The sequence below is a fragment of the Adiantum capillus-veneris genome, chromosome 21 (assembly GCF_014529385.1).
Source record: "Adiantum capillus-veneris isolate H3 chromosome 21, ASM1452938v2, whole genome shotgun sequence".
NCBI lineage: Eukaryota > Viridiplantae > Streptophyta > Polypodiopsida > Polypodiales > Pteridaceae > Adiantum > Adiantum capillus-veneris.
Window position 1 is genome coordinate 137,451,325 of NC_140951.1, and position 10,528 is coordinate 137,461,852.

General features: G+C 43.5%; 2 protein-coding genes across 4 annotated transcripts; both read left to right on the top strand.

The window, feature by feature from the left end:
• Positions 1 to 1,616: 1,616 nt before the first annotated feature.
• Positions 1,617 to 2,877, top strand: LOC147431797 (ketol-acid reductoisomerase, chloroplastic-like). 3 transcript variants are annotated; one of them, XM_086493034.1, is made up of 4 exons: positions 1,617 to 1,894; positions 2,022 to 2,139; positions 2,279 to 2,350; positions 2,751 to 2,877. In XM_086493034.1, exons 1-4 carry the CDS (start codon positions 1,833 to 1,835, stop codon positions 2,832 to 2,834), a joined length of 336 nt encoding a protein of 111 aa, XP_086349160.1. In that variant the 5' UTR covers positions 1,617 to 1,832; the 3' UTR covers positions 2,835 to 2,877. The 3 variants fall into 3 exon arrangements, with proteins under 3 accessions (XP_086349160.1, XP_086349162.1, XP_086349161.1); XM_086493036.1 differs by lacking the exons at positions 2,279 to 2,350; positions 2,751 to 2,877 and adding exons at positions 2,221 to 2,278; positions 2,393 to 2,635; XM_086493035.1 differs by lacking the exons at positions 2,279 to 2,350; positions 2,751 to 2,877 and adding an exon at positions 2,393 to 2,635.
• Positions 2,878 to 9,056: 6,179 nt separating this feature from the next.
• On the top strand, positions 9,057 to 9,414 carry LOC147431798 (large ribosomal subunit protein eL34-like). Its single transcript, XM_086493038.1, has 2 exons — positions 9,057 to 9,172; positions 9,252 to 9,414. Exons 1-2 carry the CDS (start codon positions 9,057 to 9,059, stop codon positions 9,412 to 9,414), a joined length of 279 nt encoding a protein of 92 aa, XP_086349164.1.
• Positions 9,415 to 10,528: the final 1,114 nt, after the last annotated feature.

A 10,528-nucleotide genomic window follows, 5' to 3' on the forward strand; every position in this document is an offset into this window, starting at 1 on the left:
AGGGAGCCAAATAATAGATGAGAGGGAGAGAGAAAGAGGGTGGCTGAGGGAGTGGGTAAGAGGTTGGGTGACGATAATGGAGGGGAGAGAGGGGATAATGAAGGAGAGGGAGGGAGTGGTGCCAAAGGGAGGTGCGGTGGCCCATTGCACGCGCGCAAGCAAGGGAGGGAAGGTGGTTTAGCGGCAACAATAAATTAAAAAAACAATTTTTTTGTTGTTTTCTTACCTTATGTTCCCTGAATGGGGTTGATTCCTGCGGCCTTGGCTCCGAAGGCCGGCCATCTTCAGTTTCTTCGGGTGGGCTAGAGGGCGGTGCGGCTAACCTGCTGTCAGTAGCATGCAGCACCTGACAACACAGTGATGCGCACGCGCACACACACACACACACACAAAGAAGCAACCTCGACCGTGGAATAATACAAACACGCACAAGGTTGGGCATTGGGCAACATAGAAAGAAGAGGAGGCAGAAGCACATACATGCATAGGGTTGGGCATGGAGCAACGTAGAAAGAAGAGGAGGTAGAAGCACGAACATGTTGTAGGACTGACCATCGGGTAGCATAGAAAGGGGAGATGAAGGGAGGAGGAAAAAGACAAGGTGTTGACGCGTGAGGAGCAGTGTTCGGGGAAAAATCATTCACAACAACCAAACACGAGTCCTTTTTATGGATTTTCCAAGAGGAAGTATTGAAAAATAGAACAAAATTTTAGTATCTTTACACTTTTTCTCAAAATCATTTTCACAACCATTCATGACTCCTTCTTATGGATTTTCCAAGAGGAAGTATTGAAAAACAGAGTGACATTTTACTATTTTTCTCAAAATCTAAGCGGGATTTTTCCTTTTCCTCTTCCTCTCAGAAAGCATTTTCAAATTTCAAAGTGACGCAATTGTAAGACACATTTTCCCCGAATAGTGGTGAGCAGCCTTGGCAACCAAGGAAAGCCGTAGGCTTTGTGCAACTGAGGGGTTGACTGAGGAACACTGCACCGAGAGAGAGAGAGAGAGAGAGAGAGAGAGAGAGAGCTAAGTAAGAGCAAGGGGTTTGAGGGTAAGAGGGGCAATGCCGCCGCCGAAGGCGGCACCATTTTACTAGTATTATATTATGCAAGGTTCCTTTGAACAAAACATGCTTCTTACCCTGCTCACGATGGCTTTCGTCTCTCTCCAAGTGTCCTTTGCATCTCAAGCTCGTGTCTTACACTTCTCACCTTGGCTAACTCCATTTTTGTTTGTTGAATGATTGCATAGAAGTGGGGTTGTTTAATCTAGTGGATTGGGGAATGTGTGTGTGTGTGTGTGTGGGTGGGGTGGGGGGGGGGCTACATTAATGAATGGAGCTTGGGGGGCCACATTGTCTTGCTATGTGCAATAGAGCATTGGAGTTTGGAGAAGAGCGAAGCAAGCCCTCTTTCGTTGCATGTTGGTGTTGCAAACAATCACAAGGGTTGATAAGCCTTGGAATATGCCTTTTGAGAGTAAAGCAAGTCATTTGGGGATGCATTGCATATTGGCATAAGGAAGGCCAAGGGAGTAGGTTTCTTTGAAGAGTTTGATACCTTGGGTGATGTGTTGGAGACAATCTCTAAGAGTGACCTTGTGGTGCTCCTCATCTCAGAGGCGACCCAGGTTTGCAAGATGCCTTTTCCTAATATTTAAAACAATTTTTGTTTTGAGATGAATTTGTTACTATTTGCTTTACCTTGCAAGTGGACAATTACAAGTCAATTTTTTTGTTGCAATGAAGCCGAAGGCAATGTTGGACTATCTCATGGTTCTTTGCTCGGGCATCTTCATTTAGTTGGCAAAGATTTCAAGGAGGACACCAATGTGCTTGCAGTATATGTCCCAAGGGCATATGTCCATCTATGAGGAGGCTTTATGTGCAAGGCAAGGGGATTATTGGAGCATGGATAATCTGCAGCTTCTATTCTCAATTTCTCAATTGTAACTCAATGTTTCCTATCTTTCCTCCATAAGGATGGCCTCTTAATGATACTTTCTTGATGTGTTCTAGGTTGTTGATGGGCAAGCCACAGTTGTGGCTCTTGGCTGTTCAATTGCTCTTGGTTTGCCTTTCACCTTCGCGACAACCTTGGACAATGAATACAAGAGTGACATTTATGGAGAAAGAGGTTTTGTATGAATTTGTTTGTTTGTTCCATCACATTTTTCTAGATGAAGTGCTATTTTAAGTGCATGTAATTTTATCTTAGTTATTTTTCTCGGCAATGTACACGGGTTGGTTGAGGCTTCGTTTGGTTACTACAACAGGTATGGTTGACATCAATGATGTGCTGTCTCCATAGACATTGGATGTTGAGATGGTGCTCTTGCATATGCAAGGTTTGATTCACTTACGATGTTATTTCCGTTTCTTTGTTGTAGGCATTTGTGGATGTGGATGTAGAAGCTCCTGTCAACAAAGAACTCATCAGAAACTTCTTCTAGGATCCCGTCCACAATGCAATAAAAGCTATTATATTTTTGGGTCCCTTGAGCCAATGCATTCATGGAAGAAAAATTTGTAATCCTAGTGCTTAAATTGGGCAGTTGAATACATGGGCTTCAAGCTTCAATATGTTCTGCAAAAATATGACCTTGACATAGCAAATGCACGTCTTTTTGCTAGCCTTTTTTGTGTGGTGATCTCTGTGTACTTGGCAGGAGGTGAGCATTTTGGGGAATTTCCATAATTGGGTTATGTTCTAACATTTGGAGATTGGGTCCTTTAACATTTTCACAGGTATCGTTGCATGAGGTTATTGTGGCCCCTTATAGCGATAGTATTGGTGCTCCATATGTACTAAAAGATTCTCTTCATAAATGAGATGAGAGTTTGTTATTTTCATATTTCTAATAATATATTGCAAAGGGTTTCTATGGTCATTTGTGTTCTAGGGTGGCTTAGAGCTATGATGTGTGCATACTCTTCCGTTGAATATGTTACGTGCCTACAACGCAATGATGGGGTCTGTCCATGAAAAGACACAAAGGTTTTTAATGTCATAGCAACAATCCCGAGAGAGAGAGAGAGAGAGAGAGAGAGAGAGAGGTTCCCACTTCTCATATAAATTTGTTATACGGGTAGATGAGTAGTTTGTAGATTAGAGATGAATGTTTGAGCTAGGGAAAATAATAGGAAAAGTATGGTGTGAGCAACTTTAGGGAGTGTCAACTCCTGCCTTCGTGGTCCTTGTTGTGATGGTTTCCATCCACGGGACTATTTGACACCACCTTGTCAGGTGGGATCTACGGTCCAGCATCTTCGAACGATGTGGACCGTCCATTTATTCTCAAGAATAAAAAGATTTCGATCGGTTGAGCCCCTGTGACTCGAACCCACCACCTACACAACCGGAGGCCACAACTCTCCCATTAAGCTATCACGCGCCACTTGAAATGGAGGTGTGAACATAGAATCATATAGCAAAAATGACGGGGTGGAGATCACATGGTGTTCACTTGGAGATCACTTTGGGATGGACTGGGTCACACTGCAATCACTTTGGGATAGTGGGGGTCACACTGTAATCACTTGGTAATGGGTGGGGTCACAAGGTGATCACATGTCGATTGGGATTCACATGGGATTCACTTGGCGGTCACTTGATGTTCACATCAAATTTACTTGGGGTTCACTTTAATTGTGATCACATGGTGATCACTTGGAGATTAAACCGCCATCGGACGGTGCAAAACCGATCCCGCCGTCCCCAATTAATAGGGACCGTAGATCCCACCTGATAGAAGTGGTGTCAATTAGTCACGAGGGGTTTCCATCCCATGATTGGGCATGCAATCCACTTGTGGCTTCAGTTCTTATGTCATAGGACATGCACGTGTCAGTTTGGTTTGTGGAAACTTCAAATTTAGCATGTTTAGGATCCGCTTCTAGTTAAATAGAATTGGAAGATGAACATAGCTTTATCACATTTGGATTATGAGCGAAGAGTTATGAAACCTCAATGTCTCCCTATAAGTGCTCTTTGTTGTAGTTATTAGATGCAGCATGAACCCCATGCTAGATATTTTTCTAGCATTCTTCTAGATGTTTTGTGTAAAAATTGGTAACATTTTGATAGGATGACAACAGAATGTGATATGGCGACACTTAAGACCTAGATATGAGATCTTTTTACAGCCATTGACCTAAAATTGGTGCTCCTTTTTTTTGAAATTCTTTAACTTATCTGGCGAGTTCAACATGTCCAAGTCTATACCCCTGACACCTATGAGTGGTTGTGCCCATTTATATAGGCACTTGAGGAGTTCAACACCTCCAAGTCTATCTTTGCTCAATCTTGACGTCTCTGAGTAATTGCACGTATTTGAATAGACCCCAAGAAAAAGGTTAATTGGTTGGAATAGTTGTTGCTATTTATGACAAATGACATGTGGCAATATGTGCTTCTGTGTAGTCAACAGCATTGTAGAATATAAGGGAGAGTCTCTAGAGGATGTGTTTTTGACATGGTCCTCCTGAACTCAACACATCTATACTACTTTGAACATGGTCCTTCATAGCTCCACACCTTGCAAGAGCATTGAAAGAAGCAATTAAATATGGCATCTTTTGTCAACATTGGAAAACCCGTTTAATATGGTGTATTGCAAGGTCAATGTTTCATATTCTTAAAAGGGTGTAGGATGTTGATGAGATGGATTTGGAAAAAAAAAAAAGACTCTTAATAGCTACTAGAAGCTATGACACTAAGTATTCTGGATTGCTCCAAGACCTTTCTTTGACATTAACAAAACTTGTCCACACAAAAGAAGAGATTCACTTGGAACTTTTTAGTGATACTATATTGCTCATACAATGCTCTACTTCATCCAAATATCCTTGCATCATCCCCCCCCCCCCCCCCCCCCCCCCTCTTCTCTCTCTCTCTCTCTCTCTCTCTCTCTCTCTCTCTCTCTCTCTCTCTCTCTCTCTCGTTTTGAGCAAACCATCATGAGACTTGGTGTTTGCAAAAACGGGGAACTTCAACTCCGAGTGAACCTTTCAGAGCAATCATAAAAACGAGCGAAATCTAGCAAGATACATATAGAACTTAAATCATATTTGGAAACATTTAGCATCAAATTACACAATATATTGGCCCAAAATACCTCAAGCGTTCCTCATGGAAACTTCAATCATCCATCCTTATATTAATTCTTTGATTATCCGAGGTTATGCTCCCTCCTCCATAGCACAACTCATGGTCATAGATAGTCAAGTCATGGTAGATGCTTGGGCAAGTATGACTATATGTGTGTGTGTGTGCACTCTATTGTTGGTTGGTTTTTGGGGAGGGGGGGGGGGGGGGGGGGGGGTCAATACAGAATATTATGGCAAGTTCTTGTAGGGAGAGAGGCTTGTTTTTTTTTAAAATGATGTCAAGAAATACATAGTCTAGGGAAGTTATACAAGAAGTAGTTTAGGGAAGTTATACAAGAAGTAGTTTTGGTGGAGTCTAAGTGGACATAGGAAAAGAAATTGTTTCCTATATACCCAATATAGAATGTTCTAATTCGAAGATGATGCAAAGTTTCACAATGTTTTAGCTCTCTTGGGCTCTTTCTTATAACATTTAAACTTTTCATCTTCTACCCCTCCCTCCCTCTCTCTCTCTCTCTCTCTCTCTCACTCAATGATGCTTTGATTAATTTAAAAATAAACTACCCTTATGTAAGGTGACTGCCACATCATTCCATCTACCAATACACGTAGTTGTCAACGGCCCAGCTTGAATAAATGGAAGAGCGCTACATTTAATGTGAATTCCATACGAAAGTTTGATAAAGGGCAAAAATGAACAAAGAGACCCTCCACCAATAGCGATGCAAACACAATGTGTGCAATCAACAGGTTCCATGAGTTGGATGCCACAACATCCACAGTAATTCGATCGACAAATTCATAATCGTCAACATCTCTACCTTCTTTACCATAGGATAATCTACCATCTTTGGAGGAGACTCTTACAAGATCGTGACCCCAGTATATGCAGCAACTTGAATCCGCTCCTCTGGCTTCTTTTAACTTGTCTGTTGTCCTCATGCTAGAGCGTCTCCACTACCTTGTGGACTTGTCCCACCCCTATTAGACAGTGCTCTATTTTGCAAAATCTGAAAAAATTGTTGAAATCCTAGTGCGCACCTGCTTGAGCACCTCTTAGGGTACCTCCCTCCAAAGGGTGGCTGGATTGTTGGCGACTACAACCAACAACTTTGACATGACAGTGTTGGCTAGGAAAGGCAAATATGAGGGTCCCTATGAGTGTTAGGAAAAAGTATGCCTCAGCTTAGCCTTAAATCGGTTGAAAACTCAAAACAGCAGACAATTGAAGGGAAGTGAAGAAGGAGAAAATCTACTTTAGAATTTAAAAAAATAGAGTTAAATTGTTAAAAATGTCGATTCTTTACAAAAAATTCCTCTTTCAATTCACCCTAAAGGGAATTTTGTACGTTCGTGAAATTATTCCGAACATTGGGACTCCCTATTCATAGAAGCATGTTGGATGTTGGAGGCACACTAGCTGAGGTAAGAAGGTCAATCGTCGTACTCATTTTCACCAAATCTAAAGAAAAAACTTAAGAGCATGTCTGCAGGTTGTGGGAGACAGAGCATCATCTGCATGGAGGAAAGAGAGACAAGTAGCATGCTGGGGAAAGCACAGAGTGCAAGGAGCCGAGGGGTGTATGAGCCGCCTACATAGCAGGAAAAATAACCTTGGAGGAGCTACAACATATAAAGAAAAGCGCAGCTAGTGTTTGCAAAGCTCTCCAAATGAGGCTATGCTAGCGCAGACTCTTTGTGAGAGCTTTTGGAGTTAGTTTTTAGGGCAAGCTGCAAAGAGGAGACCCTTCTCAACGAAGGCTTCGTGGGCAAGGGCGGGGGAGGTGATGAAGATCATGGGGTACTGCAGCTGACATGAAAAATAAGATGGTGCCGAGCTGATTGCAAAGGAACTGCATGGAAAAAGGGACTCGGCTAGAACAATATATATATATATATATATATATATATAATATATATATATATATATATATATATATATATATATATATAATATATATATATATATATATATATATATCTGTGTGTGTGTGTGTCAAAACTCTCAGAAAAAGTTCACGCTTGTGCGCACTCTTTTAGAGAGGTCAAAAAAAGTTTATGTCTGTGCGCACTCTTTTAGAGAGGTTATTTTTTATAGAGAGAGAGTTTAAAGAGAGAGAGAGAGAGAGAGAGAGAGAGAGAGAGAGAGAGAGAGAGAGAGAGAGAGAGAGAGAGAGAGAGACTCTGAGGCTTCTTTTGAAAGAATGGGGAGGCCCTCAAAGTTCAAATCCTGACACTAGGTCGAGGACCGTAGGACAATTTTTCGCGATGGACGAGTACTACTTACTGTCCATTACTTACCCACACGCCTCGTCGTGAATGCAGCCTGTCTATTGTCTCTCTCGAGTCTCGGCCTGGCATTGTCTGTCATGAGAGTCTCTCTCTCTCTCTCTCTCTCTCTCTCTCTCTCTCTCTTAGGCCTCTTTCAGAGAATTTTCAGTCCTCGTTTTGATTTTGAGTTTTCATAGTCATAGAGCTCTCTCTCTCTCTCTCTCTCTCTCTCTCTCTCTCTCTCTCTCTCTCTCTCTCTCTCTCTCTCTCTCTCTCTCTCTCTCTCTCTCTCTCTCTGTGTGTGTGTGTCTCTCTCTCTTAAATGCTGAAAATAAAACCACCTTTTAACCCTTCAAATGCCTTCGGACATCAAAATTGAAACGAGGTGAATACTAAAAATCACTGGAGTTGTCAAGTGTCATCGGCAAGAAGAAGAGTACAAAGTTACAAACAAGAACAGAATAGCATCCCCAGGTATAGCTACTCATTTCTTCTACACGATACCTTCTACTTGACAGCTTGTGTTTTGCCATCAAAACTTATTGTCTACAGACCAAGCTTGGTTTTGCGCTAATGCCTCCTCTTAGCATTGTACCTAATAGTGTCGTTCGTCTGCATGCGGATCCAATGCGAAATCAGCCAATTCTGTCTCTACCAATTCTTCGCAGGCTTCTTTCTTGTGAGAAGGCATCTTCGCCGCCGATGTCTCTCTCTATAAAAGTCTCAGAAAGAGTCCGCGCCAGCGCGTGTTCTTTCAGAGAGGTTATTTTTAGAGAGCTCCTCACCCATTCCTCTCAAAGGGTGCGCACATGCAGCTCAAAACTCACCGCAGTGGCAAGAAATGCAAACGTGATAGTAAAGATTTGCCGCAACGTCAAAACGCATAAAAGTAGGACTCTGTACGTAGTTTGCCGTTGCGGGCCCGTACATCAATCTTGGAGCAAGAGGGGTAGAGACCAATTCTGAGGGAGATGAGAAATATCATGTGCATGAATCTGCCATGGCGGTAGCCTCCGTTACTTCAGGCTGCAAAACTGTTCCCTTGCACAAGTTCTCATGTGTGCACCCCTTCAACTGCAAGCGCAAACAAAACACCCAACAAGGTAAAACTGAGAGAGAGAGAGAGAGAGAGAGAGAGAGAGAGAGAGAGAGAGAGAGAGAGAGAGAGAGAGAGAGAGAGAGAGAGAGAAGATCTTGCAGCTTTTTCGTGGCCTTGGAACCTCCCTATTGAGCAGAGTATCACATTTCACGGCCGCCTGTCAGATCTCATTCATTCTAAGTCCATAGGTGCATTAGCTGGGTTTGCCATTGCCCTTGTTTGCACATGGAATTACAAGAAAGCTGCTGTTGGCACAAGAGGTTGGAGAAGCGCGAGGAAGTACAGGAGGGCGCAACCACTAGGCCTAGCTCATCAAGCGGTACATCGACATCCATTGCTAAGAATGAGATTCCCGTAGAGCTTAGCTTTTCTATAAATTAAAAAAAAATCTCTCTCAAAGAGCGCGCGCCGGCGCACACTCTTTCTGAGACTTTTATAGAGAGAGAGAGAGACACACACAGAGAGAGAGAGAGAGAGAGAGAGAGAGAGAGAGAGAGAGAGAGAGAGAGAGAGAGAGAGAGAGAGAGAGAGAGAGAGAGAGAGGGAGATACTGATTTGCAGTGGCAGAGGCAGCCATGGTGCAGCGCCTGATCACGTACCGCGGCCGTCACAGCTATGCGACCAAGTCCAACCAGACCGCCGTCACAACTTGTGTTTCAATATGCAAAGAAGCACGCACAGGGGCTGAAATGTGCAATCACTGGAAAGCGTCTTCAGGGGATTCCACTTCTACGACCTGCGGAATATCAAAACACTCGTTTGAGTAAAAGGAAGAAGACGGTCAATCGTGCATTCGGTGGTGCTTTGTCAGGAATTGCCGTCCGTGAGAGAATTATCTGGGCTTTTGTGGTCGAAGAGCAGAAGATTGTGAAGAAGGTTCTGAAGATCCAAAAATCCAAGGAGAAGCAATCTGCGAAGGCCCATGAAGCATAGATCGTTAGATTTCGTGCCTAGTGTTGGCGCTTCTAAGTGTGCTGAAACTAAATTTTGAGAGATTTTTTTAATTTTTGCTCTCTCCTTTTCCAAAGGAAGTGTTCATAGCTGAGGTAATTTTAAAACTGTGAAAGAGGGCCCATGATCCATACCTCTGCAATAGAGAAGGGGTATTTTAATGAATGAATGAGAGAGAGAGAGAGAGAGAGAGAGAGAGAGAGAGAGAGAGAGACTTCATCTCAGCTTGGCACCATCTTTACCTTTTAGTGCCCGCACGGGAAAGAGGAGGAGGGGGGGGGGGGGGGGGGGGGGGGGGGGGGGGGGGGGGGGGGGTGATGGTGACCAAGCCTAACCAGGTGAAGATAGGGATTTTCGTGGCATGTCAAATAAGCTTTAGTAGTAATGGTGATGGGTAGAAGGCAACAATAGCACTAATCAAGGGGCATGTACAGAGAGAGCGGTACCTTAGAGATCCTTCACATTGTTTTTTGCCGCGCCACCCAGCTACCTCCATGTTCCAACATGCAGCCTCTTGCCACCTCTGCAAAGCTGGCTCCTTACAGGCCTTCAGGTCCCACACCATTGCTCGCGACCATGCACGCTACCCAACTGCACTTTACCGAGGATGAAAGTACAACACGGTGTTAGCTTGGCGATAGCCATAGTGTTCCAAAGTCTATGCTCTCTCCTTCCTTCCTAATTACGCCCGGGGCATTGCACGAAATTGTCCCGCGTCAGAGTATAAGTCTGTTGCCTGTGTGATTGAGATGGACGGCCCTAAGGGAGGCATGTAGAGAAGGTGTTAGGGAAGGGAAAAGAAACAATATGTTGGTAGAGAAGCGTCTTCTAATACATGTCCTCCTCCCTCGACTTCAACACTCATATACTACATCTCTAGTTTATTCATCTTTGTGAATATCTTCTCCCCAGTTCAGATGTCGCACCCCTGCTCTGATCTGCGGCCACCTCCATTATCCATCCTCTTTTGGCCCTTGCAAGTTGCCTGTGCACGGAGTGCATACTAAATGCATTAGTAGTGTGCCAAAATTTGCATTAACGTGTTGCAATGGCATGCCTCTTTTATTGATGCCCTAGCTTGGCCTTTACAGGTAAC